The following is a 24,596-nucleotide window of genomic DNA, read 5'->3' as shown; positions in this document are numbered from 1 at the left end:
ATCATCCAAGCTCATGCTCATGTACCACCTAGCAAAGCGGAGTCATTTGTATACATGTAAAGCAGCAAATAATTGAAATATTTAGTTTATAGGTAAAAAAGCAAAAGGAATCTGAGAGAACAGATACACAAATCAACAGAGTAAAATGCAGATAATAAGGCAATTAAAAAACAACTGGATCATTTTGAGAGTGGAAAAGCAATGTTTTTGTTTTGCATAAAATTCCATATGCATTATACCTACAAATACAGTGAACAGCTGCCATCTCCAGATCATGTAAAAATAGAGGCAGTGCAGAAAGTGTGGTTTACTGGAATAATTACCAAAATTGACAAATTACACCTATCAGGAAAAATTCAACAGGCTAGGGACACTTCTCATTATGTAACAGAAAGCTGTAGACCTGACAAAAGGCTTTCGCTATTAGAAATTAGAGTCATAAGAGTCATAGAGATGTACAGCATGGAAACAGACCCTTTGATCCAACCCGTCCATGCCGACCAGATATCCCAACCCAATCTAGTCCCACCTGCCAAAAATTCTTTAATTTTAGACTTTAATATACTGACTATCATGAATAAATATTCTGTTTGCCTCCTCTGTTCCAAAAGAATCTCCAACCTATCCAATCTTTTCTTATACCCAAAATTGCGTTCTCTTGACCATATTCTCATACAAATCATTTGGGACCTCTTTCATGCAATCACATCCTTCCAATAATGTGGTGACTAGATGCACAGGCAAAACTGCAGTTGAACTTTCATCTTCTACAATGTGAGAAGTTCCATGTTCGCAAAAACAAATCTATTCTATTTTCTTACCAGACAGACGAGGAACAACGCTAAAGGAAATGGGTACAGAAATCCTGAGAGGATACTGAGAAATATAGAACCTGGTATAGCAAATGTCTGTAAGCTGGAGAGAATAAGGTCAAGGATTACAATGATACAAAGTAAAATACTCTATGCTAAGCAATTCAAACCTTAAATTTACCCAGCTGCAGCATGTCATCTACATTAACAATTAAAGAATATTTTAAATACTATGTATTTTTAAATATTCACTGTCTACACAAGAACGACCAATCACACGCATGATCTTGGAACAATGACATGAATATCAAACAAATGACAAGTAATTAAGATAACATTAGGCAAGCAAGATAAATAATTAATCACGATCTCTATACCAAGTTGAGGAAATTAAGTTTTAATTAGATTGGAGTCTTCAAAATGATCAGTGAATGAATTTAGACAATGAGTATGAGTGACTTAAGATGGAGAAAATAAATAGATCTTTTTGTGCCACAGAGAGTTTGCTGATAGCCAGCAAAACATCACAAATAGTTGGAGAATAAGAACTGCCTTGCATTAGCTTTATAGGTTTAGCTCTATATAAAGCAGCCACTGTCTCATCAGTTGCTTGGGTCTTCCTGCAAAAACCTGTTAGAAAGGCAGCCAATCCTCCAACAGTCAGAAGGAGAGAAGATCTCTGCACAGAAAACAATGGGCCTCAAATTTACAACTCCATGTGGTGACATGTTTTAAAGACAGAACCTGACATATTGTAAGGGATGGAAAGACTGCAAAAAGCAAGCACTTGAAAACTGTGAACCTTAAAGTAAATGGCTCATCTCCCACCTCAGTGTCAGGGGTTTGTGGATTGAAGTCTCGCTCCAGAAACTGAAACATTGCTGAGGGAGTCCTGAGAATAGAATTTTAAACTGAACCCTCGTTAAACTTCCTTGTTAAATGTAAAAAGATCTGATGCAGAGTACTCCAAGGCCTAGATAATACTTACACCTCGGTGAACATCACTAACGCAGATTTTGATCATTATCTGCATATATGTGGAATATTATCATGCACAAATTGGTTGTTGTATTCCCCTAAATTAAGAGAAAACATGACTAAAAATTCACTGCAAAGCACTTTGGGACATCCTAAAGTCATGCAAGTTGCTTTATAATTGGAATTTCAAAATATTTTCCAAACCTCCCAATTTAAGGGAAGAGGCTTGGCATCATGATGGACAGTACACCACTTACACATGCTCATTCCTATAAGCAAGTGAAATGATTAACTGTACTTTAACTCACTTTTTTTCTTAAAAGTCAGAAACACACAATAGTGCTCTCCTGGAAGAAAGTAAAGTTTGTATCGAAAAGCTTTAAACTCAGTTCTAGACAAAGAAGTAAACTCAAGTGTCATACAAGGAGTTATATAGCTCGACATCTCTGCTACCTCACCAACATCTCTCTTTCAATCACTCAACTATTTCTCATTTGGCACACTGGTGTCTCTCAACTAGCCCTGGAATAAACAGAAAATTGTCTCCCATTAAATATTGAGTAGGCCAGTCCACAAACTCTATTCCCTAAGCACTGATTGTGTTCCTCTCACTGAGAACAGCCAAGACTGCACAAGATTTTTACCATTCTTGCTGTCTATTTAATCCAAAGCTGAGGTTCTTACCTTGGACTATGCATCATCGCAGCTGCCTACTTTCACGTCCCTAACATTGTCAATTATTGAACATGATAATTGTCTCAACATATCTGTTAGTGAAACCTTTATCAGTGCCTTTGTTACTGCTAAATTCATCTATTCAATATTTTACAGCAGCCCATGCTCTCTGCATTCTGTTGCCGAAGAATTAGGGAACATTTGGAGAGCATTTACCTCTGTTGGCAACAGTGCGATTCCAGGGGAAATCGGTAGGTGTGCTTGGTGAAGGTAGAGCATGAGCCAACATGCGCGCCCAAGTTTTTGTGCTGTACTGCGCTTGTGTGGGTTTTTTATGTGGACACCGGCATAGTACAACACAGATATTTTGGTACGCACATCGGCACATGCACAGAACAAAGCACATGATCTGATTCCTCACTGGAATTGCGCTATTGGCTACAGAAGTAAGCGTTCCCCAAAATGACTAACATTCGGGAACAGTAACGTCCACACTTGCGCGATGTCGGTGCCAGTCTTTGTGTTGTTCTGTGCATGTTCCAAAGTCTATGCGCCGTACTGCACATGCGCGTTGCCAGTGCTTAAGTCTCAGTGTGCCATTCTGCGCATGTGTGATGTCAGCTGCCGCCAAGAGCAGCTTTCTTTTGAGAGGTACTGTGTAGAGAGCTAAAAATCACACAACACCAGGTTATAGTCTAACAGGTTTAATTAGAAGCACACTAGCTTTCGGAGCGACGCTCCTTCATCAGGTGATTGTGGAGGACTCGATCGTAACACAGAACTTATAGCAAAAATTTGCAGTGTGATGTAACTGAAATTATACTTTGAAAAATTGTCTGTTAAGCCTTTCATCTGTTAGAATACAGTGATAATTTCACTTCTTTCATGTGTAAATCACAAAACACTTTCTTTTTTAAAAGTTGCATTCTCGGGTTAGCTGTTAACAATGGTGATAGCTAAACAATATGTTGATCACCTTACCGAGAATGCAACTTTTTTTAAAAAATGGTTTTGTGATTTACACATGAAAGAAGTGAAACTATCACTGTATTCTAACAGATGAAAGGCTTAGCAGACAATCAATTTTTCAATGTATAATTTCAGTTACATCACACTGCAAATTTTTGCTATAAATTCTGTGTTACGATCGAGTCCTCCACAATCACCTGATGAAGGAGCGTCGCTCCGAAAGCTAGTGTGTTTCCAATTAAAGCTGTTGGACTATAACCTGGTGTTGTGTGATTTTTAACTTTGTACACCTCAGTCCAACACTGGCATCTCCAAATGATGTATAGAGAGCAGCTTTCTTACATTTTTTACATGTACTGCATTAACTTTACTTCTGTTTCGTTAATAAATACGATTTCAACCTTCATTCAAGCTGTGTATACTTTGCGTTACACTTTTGGGTGATATTTCAATGATTCCATCTGATATTTTTTGCAGTTTTCCCAAAGGTTCCATTATTTCTATTAAGCTATTTTCTATTAAGTGAGGTTTCGCTCGAAACACAAGTATGGTGTTATAGGAAAACTACCTGTACTTACCATTAAGGATCTCAATTCTAGTTTGCACAGAATCTAATCATTAAATAAAAGCCATGTTTCTTGAATGTACTGCAGCCTGTATCTGTGAAAAGTTCTTACTTTGATGCTGAAGCTAGTATGTCTTATAGATGCATTTTTTGATCCCAAGCTAATTAACATATTTTCTGCAAATGCTTTCAGTTCCCTTCACAACTCTCTCATAGCAGAGGGCTTTCGAATAACTACTTATGCCTAACATTAAGAATTACAAACAGTGGATATTTTTTCCTCCCTACCTGTGTGGAAGCATCTAACAACTCCCCCATATCTCCAGAGGTACCAATAACACCAAGAGCACTATCTGAACGTGAGCGCAAGCATTTTTCGTCGCACATTAGATGTATGCACTTTGTGCAACTCAAAAAATATTAGCATCTCTTTAGCAGGCAAGTTGTGGCCACATCTTCATTATGCAAACTTGGTGCTGACTACATATGAAAAGGATACAAAATATATGTGGTAAAGTATGCTACTAATACTTGTACATAGTAAGTATCCTTGTATTTAGAAAGAACCTTTCCCAACGCCTTGGCATCATCCATGTCTTTCGGAATCACTATTGTCTTTTGCTCCTCCCTGAAAATATCAAGAAACAGAATGACATGGTTAATTATTAAAGTAACTAGAATTTGAATGCAATTGCCTGACAGAAAATATACATTTTCTCAAAAGTACATCTTGTTTTCTTTTAAGATAGCTTTCTCATTACTTTTGTGAGATCCAGATTCACCTTTATATTATTCACAGGTATAATGCACTGCTGCATTTGATTAACTGCTGGTGATCTTGCACAATCTCTGTTGGCACTCAAGGTGTGCAAGGTGGTGATGTTGGCCATGATGGTAGTGATGGCAGTGGTATGGCGGGAGCAGAGAGAAGGAAAGGTCGGAAAGTCTGATTTCATTCTGACCAAACTTAAATTTTTTTCTATTTAACAGTCAAACAGTTGCCTCTATTTCAAAAGCCCTTTTAAAGGGTCAGCACGGACTTCATGGGTTAAATGGTCGGCTCAATTATATATTTCATTTAACATCCATAACACTCTGAAGCACTTTGCAAAGAAAGGAGAAAAGTAATATCAAAATTGGAGGTGTAGTGGACAGTGAAGAAGGTTACCTCAGAGTACAATGGGATCTTGATCAGATGGCAAATGGGCCAACGAGTGGCAGATGGAGTCTAATTTAGATAAATGTGAGGTGCTGCATTTTGGAAAAGCAAATCAGGGCAGGACTTATACACTTAATGGGAAGGTCCTGGGTAGTGTTGCTGAACAAAGAGACCTTGGAGTGCAGGTTCATAGTCCCTTAAACGTATAGTTGCAGGTAGGTAGAATAGTGAAGAAGGCATTTGGTATGCTTTCCTTTATTGGTCAGACGGAAAAAGTGAGGACTGCAGATGCTGGAGATCAGAGCTGAAAAATGTGTTGCTGGAAAAGCGAGGCAGGTCAGGCAGCATCCAAGGAGCAGGAGAATCGACGTTTCGGGCATAAGCCCTTCTTCAGGCTACACAGGACATTGGTTAGGCTACTGTTGGAATATGGTGTGCAATTCTGGTCTCCTTCCTATCGGAAGGATGTTGTGAAACTTGAAGGGTTCAGAAAAGATCTACAAGGATGTTGTCTGGGTTGGAGGATTTGAGTGAAAGGGAGAGGTTGAATAGGCTGGTGCTGTTTTCCTTGGAGTGTTAAGAGGCTGCGGGGTGACCTTTGCAGAGGTTTACAAAATGATGAGGGGCATGGATAGGATAAATAGACAAAGTCTTTTCCCTGGGGTGGGGAGTCCAGAACTAGAGGGCATAGGTTTAGGGAGAGAGGGGAAAGATATAGAAGAGACCTACGGAGCAACTTTTCACACTGAGGGTGGTGCGTGTATAGATTGAGCTGCCAGAGGAAGTGTTGGAGGCTGATACAATTACAGCATTTAAAAGGCATCTGGATGGGTATATGAATAGGAAGGGGTTAGAGGCATATGGGCCAAGTGCTAGCAAACGGGACTAGATTAGGTTAGGATATGTGGCCGGCATGGATAATTTGGACTAAAGGGTCTCTATGACTGTAAACACACTACATTCAATAGCCAACTCTAAGCCTTGGAGAAAACTAGAGATGACAAATGTTTGGTTGAATATTAAGATCAAGATATGGATTTTCTTGATTTTTAGTGGGGGGAGGGGTTGAGATTTGAGGTTGAGAGAATATGTCAAAAAGAAAATCAGCTAGGCTAATATTCTGAACAAGGATGCAAGGCAAGAGGCAGTTCTAGAGACAGGGTGGTGCAAGGTCTTAAAGAAATTTAGAAAGGACAGGATGGAATTAAAGGTAATCTTCATGGACAGAGTTAGACAGTGCATGATTATTGATTGAATTTACTTATGCTATTGCTTTTTTTAAAACTAATTTTCAACATATAAAGGTACTACAATATGTTAAATTCATACTACAAATGTTACTGAGAATTGGTGCAAATGAAAAAGCATCATTTAAGTGCCTGAATGAAGAAAGGATAAATGCTAAAATACAAATGTTGGATATTATTGAACATTTCATGCTGGAGAGAAATTCCAAAATAATTGAGAGCTTTCTGGTAATTCTCCTTCATGACCAGTTTTCATATGTGAGGTTTCACAGCAAAATTATTTAATTTTGGGAAAATAACCTGATGTATGGTTCTTCCCATCTAACTTTCAAAACTGTTGTCAGCAAGAGTCATAGGAAAGAAATCAGGAGTAGAAGAAAGGCAGGATGACTTTTATCCTCCTTTGGATACTAAGGTCAACAGCAATAACCAGAAGTGCTGGAACTCCGTGCAAATCCAGAAGCCAAGCTGAAGCATTATTAACTTACGACTGAGCAATTACCCACTGAGCTATCAAAGGAATTTTATCATCTGATCCTAAACACTTTTTGTAGAAACAGTATTTGATCTGTGGATGCACCTTGGAAATTAGTTGTGTTTACACTGTATCCAAGACAAAACATGTGCCAGTTCAAGTTATTCTATGGAGATGATATCACACTAAAGAACATCATTAGTGTGAAATTACTGGATTCTCTCCTGCTTGGAAGGATCAGCATCAGGTAAATGAATGTCACTGTCCAGGACATTATGACATCTTCAATCTGCATCAATAATACAATGCAGAAAGTTGATGTAGCTTCATCTTTTTCAGCTTCACAATAATCAACCTTTTACTACTATTTACTACTGTAGCTCAGGTTGAGGTTTAGGGTGTAGGTTTGCTCACTGAGCTGTAGATTTGATATCCAGACGTTTCATTACCTGGCTAGGTAACATCATCAGTGACGACCTCCAAGTGAAGCGAAGCTGTTGTCTCCTGCTTTCTATTTATATGTATTTATTTATATATAAATAGAAAGCAGGAGACAACAGCTTCGCTTCACTTGGAGGTCGTCACTGATGATGTTACCTAGCCAGGTAATGAAACGTCTGGATATCAAACCTACAGCTCAGTGAGCAAACCTACACCCTTTTACTATTTGCTGAATCAGCAAATAACAGCAATAACTTTTACAAAGAATGTCCAAATTGATTAAGATTATGAAACAACAGCAACTTGGTGGAAAACACCAGACCTTGGTGTTACCCTCGACAGCAGAGATACCTACTTTGCAGCACAGTCAGAAGAAAAGTCTCAACAACTGCTATCTTCACAGTGTCAGATGTATCCTCGGCATTCTTTGATAGGACAAGACCACCAACTGTGCTAATTTCATTGCTTTTCACTTAATACTAAACCAAGTACATTTGCAATATTATGTTCATCAGATGAATGTAAACAATATGCCAAAAGGCCTTCTGCACAGTGAACTGGCCAGTGAGTTGCAGCCTGCATACATACTTCCACTCCAAGGGAGATATCGAGGTGGCGAACATTGTCTGTGCCAACTGGAGATAGCTGCTACTGGTTGAACATCTGGAGGGCAACTGGTTAGAGAGGCATCAGTTGAGGTAAGGAGAAGCATAAAGCTCACCTGGCTGAAAAGACGGCACAGAGAAAACAGCGTCTAGTGAATTCTCAGCCTACAGCCTTTATCTGCAGCAAGTGCGGCAGAGACTGCAATGCCAGAGTGAGCCACACAAGACTATGTTTAACACACAGTTGACCACTAAAGCGCAAACCATTGCCTTACCAGACAGAAGGCTGCCAGAGGATTCAAACAAGGATGATATTAGAATGTCATGAGTATTCTTTAAAAGGTCTTTGTGCATCCGAAAAATGGACTGAATGTTATATGGCCATTAAAAATGCTCATATTATTATTCAGTTAAATTTACTTTGGCTGCAAACAGTGACATCTCTATTTTCAACCAACCATATCCATTCTGGAGAAGTCCACTCACAATCACTCCAGCAAAGTACAGAATTGTAAATGGCATCAATTTACACACAAAAGTTTGTGTGCAGTTACCTTTTGTCCGCTATATTTTTCCAGTGAATTCACCCTGGCTTGAATAGGAGACCATTCTCCACTTTTGATTACAAGTTCTGTTTGCAGTGGTTTGAGGACACTTGTAAAAATAGATTCTGTAGTCTGCAGTTGTGCACTATTTAATTGTAAAATAGTGCTAGTTTGGTGTGGGCAACACGGTGGCACAGTGGTTAGCACTGCTGCCTCACAGCACCAGAGACCCGGGTTCAATTCCCATCTCAGCCGACTGACTGTGTGGAGTTTGCACATTCTCCCAGTGTCTGCGTGGGTTTCCTCCGGGTGCTCTGGTTTCCTCCCAGAGTCCAAAAAAACTGTGCAGGTTAGGTGAATTGGCCATGCTAAATTGCCCGTAGTGTTAGGTGAAGGGGTAAAATGTGGGGCAATGGGTCTGGAAGGGTTGCGCTTTGGCGGGTCGGTGTGGACTTGTTGGGTCGAAGGGCCTGCTTCCACACTAAGTAATCTAATAAAAAACCATTTGCTTATACAGGCGGATGTTAAAGATATAGTGTTACAGTTTGAAGAGCAAGATATATTTCTGACATGCTGTTGACCAGTTGTGCCTCAATTAGTTGAACAATTAAAATTTTTAAAAGTCCAGAGTCATTTATTCTAGCGTCAATTGTACACATACTTACTCATCAAGCTCTGGGAAATTCCTGTACACGAGGTACATTACAAAAGCAGCTGAGAGGAAGGTAGAAAGAAGAATTAAGATAGACATTCGGGCTGATCCTCCTTCCAATGATGTTGTCCCTTAAAATATAAAATAAAGATCATTAATAGAAAAATTCAAGACCTTAAGGATTAACTGGCCTTTGAGAGAGAATATCTGTCACAACTCGATTCCATTCTACATATGCTCTACCTGAAGGCAGATGCTTGGTTCACTGTGTGCTGATGATTCACCTTAAGCCATGCTCCTCAGCAGTTTTTGTCATTGGTAGTTTACCACTGTCTTCCATGTGGAAGGATAGGGCATGGAGGCAGGTCCCAAGGATACCCAAGCCTGAAGGAAAGCAAACCTGCACTGGTGACATTATTCTGAAGCACATCCTAACCATCGAGACAACCACATTTGACATTAGAATCAAGTTGTTTGCAATGTGCAAGTTTTCATTTTCTACTTTGGACACTTCATCTTGGTCAATCCACTGTTTAATTACTTAAAAAATTCTTGTCGCCTGCCATGTTTCTCATCAGAATATTCTTCCTCCATTCTTTCACCAGTCTCAATATTAAGCAACTTAAGCTGCAATTGCAATTTCCATCATATCTTCCCTAACCCACGCAACTCTGAATTCAGTTTCCTCCATTTCTCCACACTCACTACCATACCCTCGTTCTTACCAACTACATCATCCTCCGTAAACTTAGCCATCTCTACCATGAACATCTTCAAGCACAGACTTAAGCTTCCAACTGGCTTCATCATGCTTGTTCATACTCGTCATCCATCACAAGATTTAATCAAAACACATGCTTCACTCATCTTAGCCCATCACCCACTAATCCAGAATCATGAGAACAAAAAGCTTGGAACGGAGAAAGAAAAACGCCAGTGATTATCTATTGCTTTAAACCTTCTCACTGATACCCCCTTCTTCACTTCCAACAAATGCTAAGTTTTCACTTACATGCTTGCCTTTCAGATTTAGATTATCTGTTCAACTATTTTTCAATTCATGCTTTGGAAAGGAGCATCATTGGTAAGGCTTGTACTAACTACCAGTCTCTAGAGAAAGCAGTGGTTGATTTTCTTGAATTGTTTCCATACATACCTAACTGTGGGCAAAGTATTTTGTCTAAGGGCTTCTGCTCCAACTATAATACTGTCATTCTTTGCACCTTCTCGATCATGGTAGCACTTTCACCTCCACGTCAGAAGATTGTGAGCTTAAGATCCACTACAGAATTGCACGCTGTTGTTTTGGATGAGACTAAACCAAGGCGACAGCCTAAATTCTGACTTTTGTCTCGTTTAAAAGGCAAGTGTAAGGTGCTACATTCCAGATGTGATTTGATTGGTCAAACTATTCAGCTTTGAGCAAAACACAGTATATTCTTACACCACAGTTAAAATTCAAAGAATTGGCATAATTTTAACTCTACTGTAATTCTTAATAAAATAATATTATTTAACTACTCATCAACTGTTCCAATACAGTAGTAGTCCATAAATACACTCTTGGCAAAGACAAATGCAGCAAAACAGATTTCCCTCACTTGCTGTCTCCACCAGTCCAGAAGAAGGAACACCAACAGAAGGAATCTAGCAGCGAAGAGAGAACACAAGCTCTTGCACCAGCAGAGAAAGAGCTGTATCTAGCATCTTCAACTCCAAAAAGCCAACTTCAACAAGTGAAAGACAAACTAAAACCCTGGGTCTGTGTGAGCCTGACTCCATCAACTCATGCTTTCTTTGTCTAACTTAAAAAAAAACCCCAAAGCTACTTACTTTGCTTTCCATGGAGCTGACACCTTGGCACCAGACTTACAACACCTCTCCAAGATAAACAGGACAGAACAAATCGCTCTTAAAGGCACACACCGTCACAGCACGACAATCTAACTTGACCTTACACTGAAGTATTGCAGGAGTACTACACTGCTAAAGATACCATCGTTCCAATGAGATATTAAACCAAGGTCTGCTCTGTACTGTCAGGTGGGCGTAAAAATTCTTTGATATCTTCCAAAATTAGCAAGGAAATAATTGGTCAATATTTATTCCTCAATCCTGGTTATTAAATACTGCCCTCCCTCCACTGAAGAATCAGCACTCCTCCAAGTTAAGCAACATTTAAAGAAAGCACTGAGGGTGGCAAGGGTGTAAAATATTCTCTGGGTGGGGAATTTCAATACCCATGACCAGCAGCACTACTTATCTAGCTGGCCGGATCCTAAAGAACATAGCTGCTAACCCTGAGCTGCAGCAGGTAGTGAGAGAACCTACAAGAGGGGAAGAAACATACTTGACCTCATCTTTACCAAACTGCTGGCTGCAGATACATCTTTCCATGACAACATCCGTAACAGTGACCACTGCACAGGCCTTAAAAAGACAAAGACTCTACTTCACATTGAAAATTATCTCCATCGTGTTGCATGGCACTATCACCATGCAAAATGGGACAGACTTCAAACAGATCTAGCAACTCAAGACTGGATATCCATGAGGCACTGTGGGACAACAGTAGCAGAAGTGTACTCCAACATGTCAATGTTAAAGTGAAATAAGACCTGGACAATACCCAGAATTGGACTGAGCAAGTGGAAAGTAATATTTGTGTACCACATAAATGCCAAGCTATGACTATCATCAATAAGTTATGATCTTAACATTGCCCCTTGACATTCAATGGCGTTACCATCACTGAAGCCCCCACAATTTACATCCTTGGGGTTACCACTGACCCCAAATTCAAAAAAGACTTGCTACATAAACACAGTGGCTACAACAAACAGCAGGTTACAGGCTAGAAATGCTGTGGCAAGTAACTCACCTCCTGACTCCCCAAGGCCTGATCACCATTCACAAAGTCAGGAATGCGATAAAATAGTCCCCACTTGCCTGGATGTGTGCAGCTGCAACACCACTCAGGAAGCTTGACACCAAGCAGCCCACTTGACTGGCACCACATCCACTCTCTCCATCACCGATGTTCAGTAGCAGTGTGCACTGGCTACAAAATGCACTGCAGAAATCCACAAAATACCCTTAGACAGCACCTTCCAAACTTGCAGCCACTTCCACCTAGAAGGACATGGGCAACAGATTTACAGGAGGACTACCACCTGCAAGCTCCCCTCCAAGTCACTCACCATCCTGACTTGGAAATATGTTCTGATCCTTCTCTAGATCAAAATCCTGGAATTCCTCCTCTAATGGCATTATGGGTGAATCCACAGAACGTGGATTGCAGCAGCTCACCACATCTTCTCAAAGGCAAATACAGACAGATTATAAATATTGGCCAGTCAGCAACAATGTTGCCATTCATCTCGATAGAACAAGAATATAAAAGCAGGGATATATTGAGGCTTTGTAGGCTCTGGTCAGACCACATTTAGAGTATTGTGAACAATCTTGGGCCCAATACCTCAGAAAAAATGTATTGGTCCTGGAGGGGATCCAGAGAAGATTCAAATTAATAATCCTAGGAATGAAAGGCTAAAACACATAAGGAACATTTGACTCTGGCACGATACTCGATTGAGTTTAGAAGGATTGGGGGGGGGGGGGGGAAATCTGATCGAAACTTTCAAAACACTGAACGGCCTAAACACAGTGGATGTTGGAAAGATGTTTCCATTGGCAGGAGAGACAAGGACCTAAGGGCACAGCTTTAGAGTAAAGAGAAAAAAAGAGAAAACCTTCTAGAACAGAAACAAGGAGAAACCTCTAGTCAGAGAGTGGTGAGTCTGTGGAATCCATCGCCACAGAAGGCTGTGGAGGCCAAATCAGTGAGTATATTTAAAACAGAGATAGATAAGTTCTTGATTGGCAAGGGGATCAAAGGTTATGGGGAGAAAGTGGGAAAATGGGGTTGAAAAACCTATCAGCCATGATTGAATGGCAGAGCAGACTCAATGGGCCGAATGGCCTAATTTCCGCTTCTATGTCTTATGGACACCAACATCCCATGAACATTTTTTTTTGTTTTAAATCCAACTTTGCAAAAATTATCACTATATTATTTGAGGCCATACTCCTACAAAGTGCTATTGTATTTCGCACATTGAAACAACACTTTAGACATACTTAACATGCAGTAAAGCGCAGTATGATATCTGAAGATTAATAGCTGATGACATTGAAATGCACGTCTTTCTTTCGTCTTTCCCATCTTCTCTTCCGCAACATAATTTGACGTGACGTAAATCTCCAAATGTTCAAAGAGCAACATCCAACTTGACCTCATCACCACACATCTCCTGACCACTGTATTATCAGGCTGTGTGCATCTCTTCCAGCTAAACAGCGGGAAGATCAGGACCATCTTCCTTATAGACATTACCATGAGCTGCACAGCCTTGTCACAGTTTTTCTTTTTGACTCCAAACTGAGGTTTTGACATCATACAGCTGCCCAGAAATAGAAAGCTACGTTTCCAACGTCGTAACTTTTCTCATCTTCGTCTTTATCTCAGCCAAAGCGCTGATGAAACTCACTCAAACCTGAGAAACCTCATCTTGACGATTCAAAATTCTCTCCACGTCTCACTCCGACCAGAAAAATATCTTCTCAGCACCTCTGCGAACTCTGTATGACGGCAGATGGGATTAATTGAGAATAGCATCATGGTCGGTACAGACATGATGGGCCGAAGGGTCTGTTCCTGTGCTTTACTGTCCTATCCTATGTGCTATGTTCACCCTTATAACACGATAATGGTAACTTCTCATCCCCTGGGCACGATTCTTCCCCACCCCCGTTACCTTTAGCCGCTTCGCCATTAGCAGGGACGACCGGGTTCGCCGTTTTCTCTTGGACAGCATTATTCAGGCCGGATCGCCTCACGACTTCACCACTACTCTTCACGGCCATTTCTCTGCACCAGAAACACTGACCAAACCGGCGAAAAGACCGACAAATGCCGGTCACGTTGCTGTCCCTTTGCACTTTCACCTTTCAGGCAACAATGCGCATGTGTAAGAGTAACGACAATCCATGCACAAGCCGTGTCCAGAGCTCTAGCGCCACTGCGGCCTGGAGGTGCAAGTACATCTGCATGGTCCCAATGTCATCTTCAATCAGACAAAAATTACATATCTGCATAGTTTATTTATATGATGGTATATTTTATATTACAAAGAATAAATTAAAGACTCTTGTTGGACCCATGGTAATTGATTGTAACAGCTTACTGATGAAAAATAAAAACAGAAGTTGCTGGAAAAGCTCAGCAATTCTGCCAATATCTGTGCAGAGAAATCACAGCTAACTTTTCGGGTCCGGTGACCTTTCCTCGAAACGTTAACTTTAATTTCTTTTCACAGATGCTGCAAGATCTGCTGAGCTTTACCAGCAACTTTTATTTTTCTTTCTGATTTATGGCATCTGCAGTTCTTTACTGATGAAAAGTGTTCACTTTAGTAAGACACCAGGTAGTGAACACACGTACAACACAAGAAATTGTCTTTAAAAGAGGAGAGAAGTACAGTGCTGAGGAAGGAGAAATTTTCCTAGTGACAGCTTAGAATTTTTGTATGTAGTATACCAGAAACAAAACTGCCAAATAAATGTAGATAAAATAAACTCTTTTGACTTTGTATATTCATGTTATGAAATCCACCATAGAGTCATAAAGATGTACAACCCATAAACAGACCCTTCGGTCCAAATTGTCCATGCCGACCAGATATCCTAAGCCAAACTAGTCCCAGCTGCCAGCATCTCTCCAAACCCTTCCTATTCATATTACCATCCAGATGCCTTTTAAATGTTGCAATTGTACTAGCCTCCACCTCTTTCTCTGGCAACTCATTCCATACACGTACCACCCTCTGTGTGACAAAGTTACCCCTTGGGTCTCTTTTATATCTTACTGCTCTCACCCTAAAACTATGACCTCTAGTTCAGAACTGCCCCACCCCAGGGAAAAGACCTTGTCCATTTTCCCTATCCATGCCCCTCATGATTTAATAAACCTCGATAAGGTCACCGCTCAACCTCCGACACTCCAGGGAAAGCAGCCACAGCCTATTCAACCTCTCCCTATAGCTCAAATCCACCAACCCTGGCAACATCCTTGGAAATCTTTTCTGAACCCTTTCAAGTCTTTCTTTCTGATTGGAAGGAGACCAGAATTGCATGCATTATTCCAACATTGGCCAACTAATGTCCTGTACAACCACAGCATGACGTCCCAACTCCTGTACTCAATACTCTGACCAATAAAGGAAAGCATACCAAATGCCTTCTTTACTATCCTACCTACCTGCAACTCCACTTCAAGGAGCTATGAATCTGCACTCCAAGGTCTCTTTGTTCAGCAACACTCCCTAGGATCTGAACATTAAGTGTTCTTGATCTCAACAAATTTGAAGATGTATGACACATGGCTACTCCTAAGACAAAGAAAGTCTGCAGTTATGTCTCAGATTTTTAACTTCCTAGAACCACACATAACAAATATTTCCAACAAAGTACCATCATTAAGGAAGCCTTAAGGAAATAAGCCCCATAAGTACAGTAGAAAGACATCAACTTGTGTTTGAATCACTCAAGCAAGTGTTGTCAGCCCATGTTGTTCAACAGTTTTTAGACAATTCTGAAAGTTAATGCATCCAGAAAGGGCTGGGAATACTGCATACATTATGCAAGATGACAAGCCAATTGCATTTGGGTCCAAAGGTCTACTGGAAAACATAATCCAATTATTGAAAATTGGATCACAAAACATTTGTTCTAGTGTTTGGTATCACAATTTCACACATAGCTGATCGGTTCATCATGGAAACTGATCACAAAACCATTGGAAATGAATTGGTACACTACTTAGACTAAATATAAAGGCAGTTTTGTTATTACTTTCAAAGCTGAGTATGCTCATGAGTTAAGGACTATCATGAGAGCAGGTGACCAGCAGCCATGAAGAATCTAAGCATTAGCTTACTAGGTGAAGGACATATCGGAAGTGGCTCTGAAAGTGCAAGTTATCTTAGAAAGTCTTAGGAATGCATCATGCAAATTGGCAAGCCAATTGTATTTGGATCAAAAAGTCTATTGCAAGGGTAATCCAATTATGCCAACATAGAGCATGAAATGTTTGCTCTAATATTCAACAGGAGGCTGGGAGAACACAACAAGCCAAGTGGAATCAAGAGGTGGATAAGTTAACATTTCAGGTTTTTCAGGACTGGGGGTGGGTGTAAGGGGAGCAGCAGATGAAGGGGGTGGAAGGGGCAAGGTAGTGTGATGGGGCTAGATTGAGATAGGGTAGAGGGTATGACCTGGTAGTTTGATAGGAGGGATGAATCCAGTAGGCGGCTGAGAGGAATAGAAGGGAGGTTATTTGAAATTGGAGAACTCAATGTTGAGTAATCCAGACTGTCGGCTGCCCAGGCAGAAGATGAGGTGTTATTCCTCCAATTTGTGGTTTGACTCGTTGTGGCAATGGAGGGGGCCAAGGATGGTCATGTTGGAAAGGGAGTGGGAAGGAGAATTAAAATGGGTGATGACTGGGAGGTCCAGTTGGCCCCTGCAGGCCCAGCTGAGATACTCGGCGAAACATTCCCTCTGTTTACATTTGGTGTCCCCGATGTAGAGAACACCACATCAGGAGCACCGGATAGGGTAAACTAGGTTGGAGGAGAGGCAGGTGAACCTCTGCCTCACCTGGAAGGACTGTGTGGGATGTTGGATGGATTTGACGGGGGTGGTGTGCCGGCAGGTTTTGCACCTTTTCCGGTTGCAGGGGAAGGTATTGGTGGGGGAACAGAGGGGCAAACCAAGAATTGGCGATGGGAACAGTCTTTGTGGAAGGCAGAGAGGGGTCGTGAGGGGAAGATGTCTTTGATAGTGGGGTCTAGTTGGAGTTGGCGGAAGTGTTTAAGGATGATGCATTGGATGTGGAGACTGGTTGGGTGTTAGGTGCGGACAAGGGGAACTCCGTGTTTATTGTGTTTGGGGGGGTTTAGAGCAGTGAAACAGGGAATTGAGGTGGTGCTGTGGAGGGCTGTCTGGAAGACACAGGGGGAAAGCATGTTATTCCAAATAGGTGGGCATCTGGGATGCTTGGGAGTGGAATGTCTCCTTTACAGAGCAGATGAGGCAGAGGCAGAGGAATTGGGAGAATGGGATGAAATTCTTGCAAGATACTGGGTGGGAGGAGATGTAATCCTGTTGGTTGTGAGAGTCTGTGGGTTTTTCATAAATGTCAGTTGGAGACTGTCACTGCAGGTGGAAATGGAGAGGTCAAGAAAGGGGAGGGAGGTGTCTGAGATGGACCAAGTGAATTTGAGAGCAAGGTGGATACTGCTCCAGTTCAGCCCGGGTGCAGGACACTGCACTGATGCAGTCATCAATGCAACGGCAGAAGAGTTGGGGCACAGTGCCTGTGTAGGTACTGAAGAGGAACTGTTCATCATGGCCTACAAAGAGGCAAGTATAGCTGGGACCCATCCGAGTGCACATGATCACTCCCTGGGTTTGTAGGAAATGAGAGGAGTTAATTGAAAAGTTATTAAGGTTGAGGACTAGTTCAGCAAGGCAGAGGAGAGTATTGGTGGAGGGGAATTGGAAGCGTCTGTTGGAGGGGAAGAAGCTGAGAGCCTGAAGGCCATCCTTATGGGATATGGACGTGTATAACTTATATGTATCTGATTGGTAAGCTCTTTAATGTGGATACTGATCACAAACCTTTGTAAATGATATGGCAGAAGCTGCTGCCAACATTATATAGCCTACAGAGTACAGGAGAATTTTGATGTTTGTCACCAACTTTGTGGAATTGAAATAGATGCATGTTATTTACGTTTGCAAAAAACAGTATCTTGAGCTTAAAGATATGTAGCTTCCAATACATGCCATCTGATAATGCAGTAATTCAGAAACGTTACTTAAATAGCACCTCTCTACTTACAACTTCTGCCACTAAGACATTATTAATGTGAAGAAATGTAAATTATTACATCCTGTCTCCCATCCAAGCATACAATCCTAAACTGACCATATGGTGTCCTTCCTTCATCGTTGTTAGGTTGATGTACTGTAATGTTGATGTACTGTAATTTTTTTTATAATTATCACCATTTCGGTAACAACATCATCAATGGACACCAGTAGTTCAAGGTGAAGACACACTACCAGCAATCATTGAAGGCAAATCCAGATTGTTAAAAAAATCACCAGAAGAAAACAAAATGCTTCTTGCATACCTTGGTCCTTCTTTCTTCACCACATCTGTTAAAGAATCCTGTTGTGTTCATTAGACACGATCTGCCTTTCATAATACTATGTTGATGTGTTTCTTATAATATAGTTCTATAAGTGCTAGCAAGTATTCTTTGTTATAGTGATTTTCCCAATGCTATTGTTAAATTCACTTGTCTGTAGTTACTAAAATTTGGCCTTTTTCCCTCTTTGATTAATAGTGTTGGGATTTGAATTAGGGTTTGGAAACAGGGATGTCTTGCTACAATTGTACAGGGCATCTGAAGTTTTGCATGCAGTTTTGGTCTCCTTATCTGAGGAAGAAGATTCTAGGATATGGCTATTGAAGATGTGTAAAGAATGTTCACTGGACTGATTTCTGGGGATGGCAGGACTGATATACAGGCACAGCCTGGATCGGATAGCATTATATTCACTAGAATTTAGAAGAATGAGAAATATTATAGATATAAATAACCTTATAAAAACTGAGAAATTCTAACTAGGTTAGATAGGATAAATGCAGGAAGGGTCTTCTTGTTAACCAGCACATCCAGAATCAGGGATCACAGACTAAAGATAACAAGTAGGCACTTTAGGACAGGGATGAGTGGGAATTTCTTCACCCAGAGAATGGTTAAACCTGAGAAATACTCTGAGACAGGAAACAGTTGAGGCCAAAACATTGAAGACTTTAATGAAAAGATGCAGATATAGTTATTAGGATTAAAGGGATCAAAGGATTTGGAGAGAAAGTGGAAACAGAGAGTTAGGTGATCAGCTGTGATCATATTGAAAGGCAAAGCAGGCTCAAAGGACAAAATGGATATATTGGATTAGTGGTGCTGGAAGAGCACAGCAGTTCAGGCAGCATCCAACGAGTAGCGAAATCGACGTTTCGTGCAAAAGCCCTTCATCAGGAATAAAGGCAGTGAGCCTGAAGCATGGAGAGATAAGCTAGAGGAGCTTATCTCTCCATGCTTCAGGCTCACTGCCTTTATTCCTGATGAAGGGCTTTTGCCCGAAACGTCGATTTCGCTGCTCGTTGGATGCTGCCTGAACTGCTGTGCTCTTCCAGCACCACTAATCCAGTATTTGCTTTCCAGCATCTGCAGTCATTGTTTTCACCTCAAAGGACAAAATGGCCTACCCTTTCCCTTATATTCTGTGTTTCTTTGTTTTTGTTCTTCAGAAGAGTGATGGTGGTGTGTAAATACAAAACTTTCACCTGACTCCATCCTGCCCTGGATTACCATGAACCCAATAATCAGCTAGTCTCACGGTTTAGATCAGGTACATAATTAAAGTAGATTCCTCAAAGGATGGGCTGGGAGGTCAGGCATGAAATGGTTTTTGCTATTTAGTTATGGACAGCGTGTACCTAAACTTCCTTTTTTATACCTATTTTGTTAACATAAAATTTAATTTCAAAGTAATATTGAGGATTTATATCATTCCCAAATATTAAAATAGTTTTGTATTTGTATATGCAGTTCTATATCAATGTTTTCTTTTATATTTGTCCACAAAAGTTAATCATTTCAGCTGCTTATAGTAAGATTATTATTGGCTCATTGGTAATACTTTTGCCTCTCAGTAAGATGAATACCCTTACATCACAGAAATGAACACTCTTACATCCCACGCACTGGCAGGGAGCAAGTTGAAAGAGATGCCCATTTCACTGCCTGTCCTTGTTAGTCTTTGTGTTTATCTCACCACATAGCACATTGTTTGTGATTCTCTTGATCTACAAATTATACTGAAAATCATTCCATTTAGACTACTTTTATAAAGTAAAAGCATTGCTGATTGTGATGCAAAAAATCCAAAAATAAATTCCAATACCTTCCAAAAAATCATTCTAACTGTGGCTTTAGAGAATAGATTGCAGTGCTTGGATGGCTCACTTCAATACACCATTTTGTAAAGTTTTTAAGAGAATGTATAAAAAATATTATCTTGAATTTCAGGGGGTGGTTAGCCAATTCTGAAAAAGATTTGAAGCTCAATGAGGCTGAACTCAAGATATCAGCTTATTTTCAATTCTTTTGTATGTTCTTTAATGCTTAAATAAGCATTATCATAATAATTTTAGCCGATTAACTGTGTAAACTGTGACATGATATTTATGATATAAATAAATATGTATTTGCATACACCCTTTTATATCTGGTAGTCTTCCAACCCTTCAAACATCCAACTTTTAAGTTGCAGTTGCAAGTGATTTATCGCCAAACTTAGCAGCCAAATTATGCACAAAAAGTTTCCAAAATAACTATGAGACAATTCATTCATTATATATTTGATGATACTCATAGAGGTATAAACATTTATTGACAAAATTCTCAATTTGCTTTTTCAAATACTTCCAAACAGGATGAATAAGATTGCAATTTAATATTTCCTTTGAAAACTAACACCTCTGATACTGTATATCTATCTGCATATTTCAGTGAAGTGTCAGTCTAAGTAATGGTTGTCCAACAGGCTGTCCACAGCCAGGGTCCTTTGTGATCCACAGAATTTGAGTCTAAAATCCAAATAAGTATAGTTGGAAGATTTTGAATGGAGCTGCACCTTCAATCAGAGCCCATTTCCCTTCCATATTTGTTGCTGACAGACCAAGGTTTATTAGTAAGCCAATGCACCAAGGTGTGTGTTTGTGTGTGTGTGTGTGCGTGCATGTGTGGAAGGGGAGTGGTAATGAGAGTCATCTGTGGGCTAGCAGAAACATTAACAGACAATTAGCAGCTACTAATTTATCTTGTTTCCCATGCAGTGAGTGATGGTGAGAATTCTGACAGCCCACAATGGAATTTTAACACAGTGGGACCAGCTTTGGACATGCTTCCAGCCTCAAGGAACTAAACTTAAACATTCAAAGTTCTATTATTGGCCATATTTTCAGGCCATCCACAGTTTGCCAATGGCAGTTTGACCTTCTGAAAAGGCAAGGAGCAGCCTTCCAGCAGCATAAGTTTCTTGAAACAAAGAGGGGTTTACTTTGGAATTTTGTCTTTCCCTGAAATTCATGTTTACTGTTGTGGATGACCTTGTCTTTCTGAAAACCCCCCTGTCCCCACAAAAAGGCTGAACAACCTTTGTCTGGACTATGTCCCCACAGTCATTATGGGATTCAAACCCATGGCCTCAAAGCATTAAAGTAGTCCTCTGACTTACAGGTCCAGTTACAATAACACAACACGATTAGTTTCCTTCTGCTGCTTGCTACTTTGGAATGGACAACTAAAACAAAAATCTTATAATTATCAATTTATTACTTTGGAATTCTATCTTTCCCTGAAATTCATGTTTACTTTTGTGGATAACGTTGTCTTTCTGAAAACTCCCCTGTCCCTGCAAAAAGGCTGAACAACCTTAGCCTGTGTGCTTGAACCTGAACTAACTTTTGAAAGCATTAGTTTCTTGAATGATGATGACACAAACGTAGCTGGAAACGTAGAAATAATATAATTAAAAGGAGTTTTTATCAAATTTTAATTGAAAAACCAACTGCATTTTTGTATGACTTTTGATAGTCAGGACAAGAGCAATGGAAAAGTAAGTTTTAGTTTACTGTACTTTAAATCAGCTCCTCAACTCTGAATTGTATATATTGGGTGTATGGCCAATGCATACAATCAAACCAAATACATAATTTCAAAGAGAAGCAGCTAATGTTTTATTCATAGAGACAAAAATAAACTGCAGATGCTGGAAACCAAAGTAGCCAAACAAGAAGCTGGAAGAACACAGCAACCCGGCAGCATCAGGAGGTGGGGAAGTCAATGTTTCAAGTATAACCCTTCTCAGCACTGGATGTGAGAATAGGGGGAAGCTACAGATAAGTAGAGGAGGGGGTGAGGTGGGGTGGGGAGAGTAACAGAATGGTGAGGTAGTGATAGGTGAGCACAGGTAGTGGTACGACCTGTTTGGTTGAAGGGTTGGTAACTGGAAAGAAGAGTTGGTGGAAGGGAGGGCTGGAAATCCTCCCTTCCTTCTAGCTACCAACTGGATTCATCCCTCCCATTAACCAACCAGGTCATACCCACAACCTGTGTTTACCTAGCATGACTTCTCTCCCCACACCCCCCGTAGCTCCCCCTATCCTCACATCCAGTCCTGAAGAAGGGTTATGCTCGGAATGTGGACTTTTCCATATCCTGATGCTGCCTGGCTTGCTGTGTTTGCCCAGCCTTCTGTTTGAACACTATTCATAGCCACCATTTTTACTTAGAAATCGTTAATTATTTGCACTGGGTACACATTGTGTCTCATCACCATGTTGCACTGCAGAAACTCACCAGGCTTCTTCAGTCAGCAATTCTCAAATTTGCAGTGTCCAGATGGATATGGCCTGTTGGTGCATCTCAACACTGTCAGTTCAAAGTTGGTCTCCAAGTTCACATCATCCTAACTTGGAAATATATTGCCACTTCTTCACCAAAGTTGACTCAAAATCCTGAAACTCTATATGTTACAATATTCTCTGTGTACCTTCACTACTTGAACTGTAGTGGTTCAAGCGAATGGTTCAACCTTTTCTTCTTAGGGGCCACTGGTTCAGTGGTCCAGGACATTCAGCCTCGGACCTTCGGGCGACCATCCTCCAAGGTGGACTTCGGGACAAGCAGCAGAGGAAAGTGTCTGAGCAGAGGCTGATGGCTAAGTTCGGTATCCATAGGGAGGGCCTCAACAGGGACCTTGGGTTCATGTCACATTACAGGTGATCACCATTGCACTACACACACACAGATATTCCTACATACACACACTCTCACATACACACGGACACAGGTACACACAGACGGGCACACAGACACCCACACACAACCTTATAGACACACACACTCCCACATGCATCCCCTCACAGACTTAAGACACTCTGCACTCACTACACACACACTTTCTCACACTCACAACCCCCACCCCAGATAGACACACACACACAGACAAAGACCCACATGCATACAAATATTTTGTGGGGTGAATTTGTACTTGCAGAGTTACATTGCATTTTGCTCAAAAAACTGCATACATTCATGTAGAACTCTGGGCTCAAAAACTGCATTAATTTATGTAAAACTCTGTTATCTCACTTTTTAGATTAGAATCAATCTAAACATCAGGTCATAGACAGAGAACACAGGGGGCTAACACCTTCAACATATAGGTAAAAACAATGACTGCAGATGCTGAAAACCAGATTCTGGATTAGTGGTGCTGGAAGAGCACAGCAGTTCAGGCAGCATCCAAGTAGCTTCGAAATCGACGTTTCGGGCAAAAGAAGGGCTTTTGCCCGAAACGTCAATTTCGAAGCTCCTTGGATGCTGCCTGAACTGCTGTGCTCTTCCAGCACCACTAATCCAGAACCTTCAACATATTGTCTAGCTATCACCATTGTTAACAGCTAACCAGAGAATGCAACTTTTAAAAAAAGGTTTTGTGATTTACACATGAACAAAGTGAAACTATCACTGTATTCTAACAGATGAAAGGCTTAACAATCAATTTTTCAATTATTTCAGTTACATCACAATGCAAAGTTTTGCTATAAATTGTGTTACGATCGAGCCCTCCACTATCATCTGATGAAGGAGCGTTGCTCCGAAAGCTAGTGTGTTTCCAATTAAACCTGTTGGACTATAACCTGGTGTTGTGTGATTTTTAACTTTGTACACCCCAGTCCATCACCGGCATCTCCAAATCGTGTTTTAATGAGAAATTGAACAGACCGTATTGACCCAGACACAATCAAGTCAATGAAATGAAAATAGTAACAAGTCTGCAGGGGAACTGTGACTTGAAGATGACAATTCCCATTTTGGTCAAGGTGAGAGTGGTACTGGAAAAGCACAGCAACTCAGGCAGCATCGGAGGAGTAGGAAAATCAACGTTTCGGGCAAATGTCCTTCATTAGGAGTTCCTCTTGAAGGACTTTTGCCCGAAACGTCGATTTTCCTGCTCCTCGGATGCTGCCTGACCTGCTGTATTTTTCCAGCACCACTCTAATCTTGACTCTCATCTTCAGCATCTGCACTGCCCACTTCCGCCTAATTCCCATTTTGGATCAGGGAGGCAGGGGGGACGGAAACTACATTTCCCAGGTGGCCCCGCGCAGGCAGGCAGTGACTGCGTGATGGTTGGCGGAAGCGGAAGTTGGTGAGAGGGTTGGCCCGGCCCGGCTGATGACGGGAAGCCTTGCGCTGGTGTAT

At 40.8% G+C, this 24,596-nt stretch overlaps 1 protein-coding gene across 4 annotated transcripts in view; it reads right to left on the bottom strand.

Moving 5' to 3' along the window:
- The window catches only part of tmem41b (transmembrane protein 41B), a 31,163-nt gene extending 17,019 nt beyond the window's left edge, over window positions 1-14,144 (bottom strand). The window contains exons 1-5 of one of the 4 annotated variants that reach the window (XM_072592283.1): window positions 13,941-14,043; window positions 9,367-9,507; window positions 9,137-9,254; window positions 4,499-4,627; window positions 822-915 (exon numbers count right to left, since the gene is read on the bottom strand). In XM_072592283.1, the coding sequence (XP_072448384.1) occupies window positions 822-915; window positions 4,499-4,627; window positions 9,137-9,222 (309 nt within the window). In that variant the 5' untranslated portion in view covers window positions 9,223-9,254; window positions 9,367-9,507; window positions 13,941-14,043. Of the gene's footprint in view, window positions 1-821; window positions 916-4,498; window positions 4,628-9,136; window positions 9,255-9,366; window positions 9,508-13,263; window positions 13,917-13,940 lie in introns of those variants that run through there. The other 3 variants (XM_072592281.1, XM_072592282.1, XM_072592280.1) reach the window with 3 other exon arrangements.
- Between the last annotated feature and the right edge of the window lie 10,452 nt (window positions 14,145-24,596).

This window comes from Chiloscyllium punctatum, chromosome 22, assembly GCF_047496795.1.
Source record: "Chiloscyllium punctatum isolate Juve2018m chromosome 22, sChiPun1.3, whole genome shotgun sequence".
NCBI lineage: Eukaryota > Metazoa > Chordata > Chondrichthyes > Orectolobiformes > Hemiscylliidae > Chiloscyllium > Chiloscyllium punctatum.
This window is presented reverse-complemented; position numbering and strand designations above follow the sequence as displayed.